General features: G+C 36.1%; 1 protein-coding gene across 1 annotated transcript; it reads right to left on the bottom strand.

The window, feature by feature from the left end:
• Positions 1 to 7,151: 7,151 nt before the first annotated feature.
• On the bottom strand, positions 7,152 to 8,717 carry LOC105392920 (lipase member M). Its single transcript, XM_011564607.3, has one exon. The coding sequence runs from the start codon at positions 8,675 to 8,677 to the stop codon at positions 7,439 to 7,441; it is 1,239 nt and encodes a 412-aa protein (XP_011562909.3). The 5' UTR covers positions 8,678 to 8,717; the 3' UTR covers positions 7,152 to 7,438.
• Positions 8,718 to 9,243: the final 526 nt, after the last annotated feature.

Raw genomic sequence — 9,243 nt, 5'->3', positions numbered from 1 at the left:
GACCTGCGACGATGTGTGTGATTTAATTAACTAAGATTTTACGTCAACTTTCGTCTACTTTTGGTGCCAAAGATGAGTTTGACTTGAACATAAACATTTTAACCCTTATATTATACCTATACAGGTTGTCAAGAATACTGTATGTTTTTTGGAGAAATTTTGATAAAAATGTTGTTCAGTTTGACCAGTAGAACAAGTAGATTAAAAGTACCGGAGACATCTCTTTTTACACGTAAGTAAAATTGAATCCTCTAAGTATAATAATTTATTTTCATGATAGGGACGACCGGATGGCGCAGCGGCAGCGGTTAGCAACTCTTGTGCCGAAGGTCCCGGGTTCGATTCCCGGCTGGGGCAGATATTTGTTTAAACACAGAAATTTGTTCTCGGGTCTTGGATGTGACCGTAAAATGGCAATAGGCCCGCCCCCTATTACATTGGGACTAACATAACACTGGCGAAAAGTGGGTGCAGCAATGTACCTCTGCCTACCCCTCAAGGGAGTAAATTAGTACAAGGTGTGAGAGTTTTTTTTTCGATCTTCAAATTGTATTAAGTTTGATACGAATTACTTCGTAAATGATCTTTGTTCTAACTTCGCGATAGGGCCTCTATTTTTTAAAGTACTTTGTCATTAAAAGGAGGAAAATGGGGCAACAATATTATATAACTACACTATTTTAAGTTCTGAGGTTAAACCTTGCACCTCTACTCTCATTAGTTATGTTATAATTTGTCTCTTCCATTCAAAGGTTGTCTGGTAGAGATTGCTTTAAGCAATAAGACCGCCTTTTTGTACTATTTTATACATAAGTTGTGAAATTGTATTTTTTTCTTTAATGATGCAAAATAAAGTGTATTCTATTCTATTCTATTCTAAAACAGCAGAAAGGAGGCTTTTCTATCTCTTTTCTGTCGGTCTGGTTAGAAAAGAAAAGTTTCCTAAGTAGTACATCGGCATCGTTAAAAGTTTTGAAACGATTATATGTGAAAAACTTCGTGTGATGTAAGTAGGTACGTGCCTTTTTTGGGAAAAAAGTTGGCACTTGGAGAATTGTCGATATTATTTGATTTCAGTAGTCTCCTACTATTTATTACTTCACTTTTAACGTTTATTGTGTTGTAAGGATTTTCTGTAATTTTTGGTGTACATATCCATGATAGAATCCACCAGACTCCTGGCGGCCACCACCAGCCTCCCGACGGCCGCGCCATCCTCAGGGGTCATCCAGAGCGCATCGGCGGCAGCAGATGTTTTTCAGGACTCCACTAAGAAATTACATAGGAAACCCACCTATGCTCAGGCAGCTAGTAGAATAGTAGGCAATAAGCAGTTACCTAAGATGGCACCCACTTCCTTGACAAGGCTTACTACAAGTAGTAGCAGTTCAAGCGAGGATTACAGCACAGTTGTATATTCCGATAGGCTTGGCAAGGATTTTGGGCACATGTTGGGTAATCATGTAAATGGAAAAGTTGTTAATTATTGTTACCCAGAACTTACATTCGGACAAATAGTTAAATTGATTTCAGAGAGGTCACACACTGACAAAACAACTATATTTATTATGGTGGGAAATAGTTTAGGGGTGTCAAAGTCTGACATACATAGAAGTTTTGCTATATTAGAAGGCCTTCCTGCTAAACATGTATTTGTTTGTGCATTTCCTTACTCATGCACACTGCCCGACAAATGCAATTATATGACATGTAGCCTAAATAAAATAATGTACAATGCATGTTGTAAATCCGACTGTATCAATTTCTTTGATACTAATTTGTACGTAGATAATTTTAAATTGACTTGGGCCAGTTTATTTTTGTCCTCAAATCAGAAACGACGTCTAGCTACAGAAGTAGCTCATCTTATTAACTCAGTTATAAGCATTATAACGAAGAAAACTTGTGTCCCTATTGACACCGTCAGTAGTAATACTGATAATAGTAATAGTACAGTAGATTTAAATTAGATTCCCAGACAACGGGAGAGCATCATAGCGTTGATATAAAGATTGATTCAGTTCACTGCTCTCTCGGCTCAAAACTATTAAAGGACAAGACATTTAAGAATGAATTTAAATTGGTACATCAGAATATTCAGAGTCTTTCTTCTAAATTGTTAGAAATAGAACTATTTTCGGAAAAAATTAACATTGATTGTTTATGTATCACAGAACATTGGTTAGACGAGAATCAAATGATGTTCCAATTGAAAAATTACAAACTTATAAGCTGTTTTAACAGAAAGTGCAACGAGCATGGCGGGTCACTTATATTTCTTAAAGACAATTGTAAATGTAAAGAACGAAAGGACATAGTTGCTCTTTCTGTTAAACACCATATAGAAATTTCATGTGCAGAGCTAAACAAGTATATAATAGTATGTACCTACAGGCCACCTACTGGTGATTTCATTACCTTTGAGACTGTCATGGAGGATGTTCTAAGGTTAGCTTCCAATAGTAAAAAGGAAGTAATAGTGTGTGGTGACTTTAATGTTGACCTATTAAGTGACTCTCCTAATAGGTCGAAATTACTGTTACTTTTTAAATCATTTAATCTTTTTAATGTCTTTCTGGAACCAACTAGAATTACATCCACGTCTGCCACTTGTCTAGATAACATATTCTGTAACTGTGAGTTTAAAGACAGTAGTGTGATAAATTGTCTGAGGTCAGACCACAGTGGGCAGACCATTACCTTAGTAAACACTGACAAGACAAATAAAACTAAGGTGAGATGCAGACCGATTACTACAAAGAAAATTGACAATTACTTGAAGAAACTAGACGAAAAACTTCCGAAGGTTAAAGTAGATTGCAATTCTAATGAGATGTATACTAACTTATTTAAGATAATAGCTGATGAGTTTGAGAGTAATTTTAAAACGAAGGAAGTTTTGATAGACAATAAAATTAAATTTTGTGACTGGGCTACAGATGGTATTCGCAAAAGCAGGGCGACATTATATGATCTGTATGAGATGAAAACATTCATACTCCGCCCTGACTTTCAATCTTATGTGAAGAAATATAGCAAAATGTACAAATGTGTCTGTCACTGTGCGAAGTCAATTTTTATTAATAACAAGATTAAAGACTCGGCTAACAAATCTAAGGCCATTTGGAATATAATTAATAACGAAACGGGGAAGAATCGAACACGCGAGACTAATTTATCTTTAAAGGTAGGCAATGACATAATAACATCAAATGACGAGGTGGCGAGAGTCTTTGAAGAGTTTTTTAAGAACATTCCTTTAGAGACTACTTGCAACCTAGATTCTTCAGCTACATTAGCTGAAACCCTGGCGAAGGAGAACGCACCTTCAACCGATAAGGAATTTAAATTCAGATATATTAATACATTAACTATTATAAAAACATTTAAGTCTTTAAATATGAAGAAAACTGAAGACTTGTGGGGAATGTCAGTTAAATTTGTTCTTTCTATTATTAATAAAATCGCCCCAATTTTGGCTAACATTTTTAATAAATGTATCGCTGAAGGTGTGTTCCCAGATCTTATGAAATTGAGTAAAATTATACCTCTGTTCAAGAGTGGGGATATGGAGGACCCTGCAAATTTCAGGCCTGTCTCGGTTCTTCCAGTTTTGAGTAAAATATTTGAGAGGGTCATACTCAATCAGATGCTTTTGCATTTCAATGAAGCTCGATTGTTTCATAGCCAACAGTATGGTTTTACAAAAGGCAAATCAACAACCGATGCCGGTACTGCGTTAATTAAGCACATATTTGACGCCTGGGAAGACCATCACGATGCTATTGGAGTCTTCTGTGATCTATCGAAGGCGTTTGATTGTGTAGACCATCAGACTTTAATTTCGAAACTGAGATACTATGGAATAGGAGGAAAGGCTTTAGATTTGATAGTTTCATATTTAGACAAGAGGCAACAAAGGGTCGATATTAACAATACTAAATCACAGGGGGCTCATGTAAAGATAGGCGTCCCTCAAGGATCTATTCTAGGACCATTTTTATTCCTCATTTATATTAATGACTTGCCTTTTATGGTTGAAAAATTGACTAATATAGTTTTATTTGCTGATGATACTTCTTTGCTTTTTAAAGTTAAAAGAAGTGAAAATAATTTTAATGAAATTAATTCTATTCTATCTGACATACACGATTGGTTTACCGTTAATAATCTTCTATTGAATTCTAAGAAAACGAAATGTATTAAATTTACACTGCCGAATGTTAGACAATGCGATACTAACATTATTCTAGATGGGAATAAATCGGACCTAGTTAATGATACTGTTTTTCTTGGGATGACTATAGATTCAAAGTTACAGTGGGGACCTCACATTGAAAAATTGGCTGGAAGGTTGAGCTCCGCAGCTTTTGCTGTACGGAAAATTAGACAACTGACCGACGTTGAAACCGCCAGATTAGTTTACTTTAGTTATTTCCACAGCTTATTGTCGTATGGCATTTTGCTTTGGGGTAGAGCCGCTGATATTTAAACTATATTTGTATTACAGAAAAGAGCCATCCGCTCTATATACAAACTAGGTTCCAGGGATTCATTGAGAGAACTATTTAAAGAAATTAACATCCTTACAGTTCCATGTCAGCTCATTTTTTCCAATTTAATGTATGTACGAAAGAATATTTCAACTTTTGATACAATTGGCAGTAATCATGACATTAATACTAGGAACAAGCATAAGCTGGCTTTTCCAGCGATGCGTCTGGCGAAAGTTAATAAATCGTTTTTAGGGTACTGTATTAGATTTTATAATAAGCTTCCAACAGAAGTTGCTCAAATGCCAGAGAATAAGTTTAAGTGTTACATTAAAGAGAAACTCTGTAAAAAAGCTTATTATAAAATTGATGATTACTTAGAGGACGTTAATGCATGGCTGTGATAAGTAGTTAGCTCTGCTCATATTATTATAATAATCATTATTAAGCTTATAAGTACCTATTGTATACCAACTAGTTTTAAGTCTTTTTTTTTAAAAGATGGCTCAGGAGTTTCTTGCCTCCGTTCTTCTCCTTAGACAGAAAGAGCCCCCCCTTATCCGAACGGAGAGTAATTTGTAAAAATTGACGTTCATCAGAAAATTTTATATTTGTACGATGAATAAAAAATTTTGACTTTGACTTTGACTTTGACTTTGAATGTAATCATATATTTTTTTTATTAGGTAGCAGTGGGAAAGAAAGCAATCTATATAAAAATAAATAAAAAAACTGGTAGATTAACGACTTTCAGGTTTCATGGTTGTGTTCAGTTTTTTTTTTACGATGTAGATATTCATTATGTCGACCGAATGGCGTAGTGGTTAGTGACCCTGACTGCTGAGCCGAAGGTTCCGGGTTCGATTCCCGGCTGGGGCAGATATTTGATTAAAACACAGATATTTGTTCTCGGGTCTTGGATGTGCCCGTAAAATGGCAATAGGGAATATGCGTAATTTTTTTTTATACTTTTATTGGATAGTTTTACCTCACTTTATTATAGTATAAAAAAATTCAACGCCAAAATAAGTAATTTAAGGTATTTTAAAGAAAGTTAAAAAATTACAACCATCACGACCACTTTGAAATTCCCGTCAGGATGGCGGGCTGTCGTGACGTCATAATCGTTTAATTTCACGGCTCAGAATAATGAGTCCCGTCAGTCGGCATAGATTTTTTACCTAATCAAGTAATCACAGAGTACTTTTGTATTTTCAACAAACCAATGTTGTCATGGTAACTAACGAAAAAGGAAGTGTATAAAGTGTGATCAGTGGCTATTTTGTAATGGTAATAAAGTGTGACCAGTGGTTGTTTTGTAATGGGAGCTCGTAAATAGCTGCTAGTAGCTCTTTTGAAATGGGAGCGCGCAAACCAGAGGACCTTTGTACACAATATTACGCTATTATGGCAATATGAATATAAAGTAATATTTGTATTGTATGTATAAGTACTTACTGTAACTTTGGTTCTCAGTAAGAGAGACTAGGGTTAGTGGGTCATTCTATTCTATTATCTGTGGGGGTGTAAGAACCTGCACCTGGCTCTCTAGAATGGAACCATTGTGCATATCTCAAAGGTCTAAACCCCCTTATCTAAACTATCGAATAAGAGTATAAAAATATATGCATATTCCCTAATATTTGGGCACACGGCTCTCGACTTTTCAATAGTCTTTGCTGTGACCTTTTCCGCAGCTGGCCACAGTTTACTCTTTCATACTGCGTAATAAATTTAATGTGTCCAGTTCTTCTGATTACGAGAATTCTTCCATAACTTAATTTAGAAAAAAATAACTACTTTTGAAATATACTAAAGACTGCCATTATAACCTAAAAGTAGAAAGAGCAACTTGTGTTTGTGTTATGTTCATGTCATAATACTTACAATACAAATTTAATTTAATTGTGTTGCAATATGGAGCATATTTGAGTGGCTCGTTGACTAGCGAATGGCTGTTTACGCCTCATTACAATAGAACAACTAGTGGCAGCCCATACACTACCAACAAAAAATATAAAAAGTCCTAAACTTTGCAAACAAACAAGCATATCAAACAAGAAGTGGAGAGGTTATAGGAGGCTAGGATCTACTCGTATTGGAAGAATTTTTATGTGATCCATCGTATCTGATCACAACGAGCATCAGAAATACTAGGTGACATTAACATTTCTTTGTTTACACTTGACATTTATTTAACTATACGCAAACGCAAAAGAAGTTATTATTCTGAGATTGATATATAAAGAATTATGACGTCACATCCGCCCTAAGAAAATGGGTGACGTTTCTCGGAAGTTAGAATTTACCGAAGTTTTTTTGTACTTTTCAACTTCATTTACTTGCTCAAAAATAAATTATAATCAAAAATAATGATGGAGTCGTAGTTATGCAACAACAAAGTTTATTATAAATAATATTTGACCTTTATTTGAACCACTTGCATATTCCCTATTGGCCCGCCCCCTATTACATTGGGACTAACATAACACTGGCGAAAAGTGGGTGCACTAATGCACCTCTGCCTACCCCGCAAGGGAGTACATTAGTAGAAGGACACTCACATGTTTGTTTTTTTTTAATATTCATTATGTCTAAAAACAAAGAGGAATTTAAACTAGAGTTATGTACTTAGATAGTTACATAAAAAAACATAAATCATGTTCTGCTAATATTAATGAGTTTATTCAGCTGTGCCTTCAAACTTACACGTGTCTATGAAAACAGATAGGTATTGATTTTAACATTCGAGTACGTAACATAGTATTTTATTGGCATAGCATACTACTTCTAGGTACTTAGTGAATACAACGGTATAAAACAAAAGCTCAAGGAAGATTTATACATTATTGTCAAGAATATAAACTGATTGTATAATCTCGAGCAATGAAAAAGTTCCGGTGACAATTATTATGGAACTTTAACGGCAAGTGGTATATAGTTACCTACTCGTATTTCTTCAAATAATCCATAATCTTCGCATATACCAACTTCGGTGCATCTGATCCGTGCACCATATCCAAGTGGTTCCACAACGGATCATCCACCACTATGTACTCCAAAACATTCGGCATCTGGTGAAGCAGCCACTTCATATCCCTGGAGTCCACCAGATGGTCATGCTTCCCGTGGAACGTGACGGTAGGCACTGTCATTTTAGACACGTCATAATGCGGCGCGGTCTCGCATTGATAAAGCTCCATATTCTTCTTAGCTCCATAGTCGAACTTCTGGTAAGTTTTTTTCTCGATGAGCTGGCCCAGCCAAGATAGTGTCTTCAGAGAGGTCCCAGCCGGGAAATGGAAGTAAACTCTGCTGTCTGTCTCCGCAGATATAGAACCTGGGTGGAAAGAGTCCAGAAGACCAATGAAGCCACTGCAAACTGTTTGGGGACCCTTCAAAACGTTCGGCAGAGAACATAGCAGCTCCATAAGGGATTGTACACCTGATCCTCTGTACAGGATTTCTTCGCCCAATCTCGTGACTGGCTTCAGAGTATCCACAATCGATCCACCTGTAGCGAGTAGACGGAGAAGTGTGGACTTGGAATGCTTGAGTCTAGTAGCTGGAGCCAATGGTATATACAGGCTCACCTTGTCATTGTATTCCGGCTTATCGGAAGTGGTCATAAAGAAAAGGCCTCCACTGAGTGAAAACGTGACTAGATTCAGTTGTTTCTGCCCCGTTTTGTCAAGAACAAAGTCGATGAAAGCCGGTATATCGTAGACAGCCATCTCTTGACCGTAGAAACGCCAGAATTCCCTGTCTGTGTCCGGGTTTAAAGTCTTGTGAGCTCTCGCGTAGTAGTTTCCTCTGATGTTCGGGAACCAGACGTCGTAACAGGCATCAGACGTGAGATACCCCAGGCCGGCTCCAGGTCCAAGGTCCAGATAAGCATCTGCACTCTCCAACAGTCCATGAATCAACATGATTGGTTTCTTCTTGATTTCGGTGCAATTCGGGTTGTGCATCCTGAACATTTTAGAGATGTACCCATCTTCCGTGGTGACCTCGAATACGGTTGTTTCATAGCCAAGTTTTCTTGTCACTTGAGTGAAATTGTTGACTGTAGCGTCATTCTGTTTCAGTGGTAGGTTTTGATCCTTGACCGCTTCAAATATGTTTCCGGATATGACGCTTTTGATTGGGCTAAGCACGAGTAACGATAGTACTATGTAGTTCATATCGACGGATAAGTGGAAACATACTGAGTTTTTCACTGTGTTTACCTTTATTTATAACTTTCTTGTTGTAATGAGAGACAATTAAATATTCGTTAAATACTTAACAATTAAAACAACAGCTGTTTTACATATCAGACGGATAATTATGGAAGCGTTACGTATGAAACATACGATTTACCCAATTTAAAATTCGGTTTTCCGTTCATACACAAGAAAGCGTTTGTGTGTTAATGAGACATCATTAAATTGCGCTAAAAATATTAAATATTATTTATTCTAGGCGTGTGAAATTATGGAAATGCAGTCTATACTTTTAGAACAACTGTAAGTACTTATGTTTAAATAATAATAAATAAATAAAATCCTTAATGGGCTGCCCGAAGTACTTAATATTTACAAATATGGCTTCCAACTTACTTAGTAAGTGATCTAAGGGGAAAATTTTTTATTAAGTATTTTTATAATTATCATTATAATTTATGATCATACTCTTTCTTTGGGCTGCCTTTTCCAACAAAAGGTTGAGAATAATTGAAATTCAATAATAGTTTTTATTCCTAAGGCAC

Source organism: Plutella xylostella, chromosome 31 (assembly GCF_932276165.1).
Source record: "Plutella xylostella chromosome 31, ilPluXylo3.1, whole genome shotgun sequence".
Taxonomy (NCBI): Eukaryota; Metazoa; Arthropoda; class Insecta; order Lepidoptera; family Plutellidae; genus Plutella; species Plutella xylostella.
The sequence above is the reverse complement of the archived record's forward strand: the minus strand, read 5'-3'. Positions and strand labels throughout refer to the sequence as shown.

Excerpts from the sequence above, each read along its gene's own strand:
- LOC105392920 (XM_011564607.3), bottom strand. The coding sequence starts at position 8,677 with ATGAACTACATAGTACTATCGTTACTCGTGCTTAGCCCAATCAAAAGC.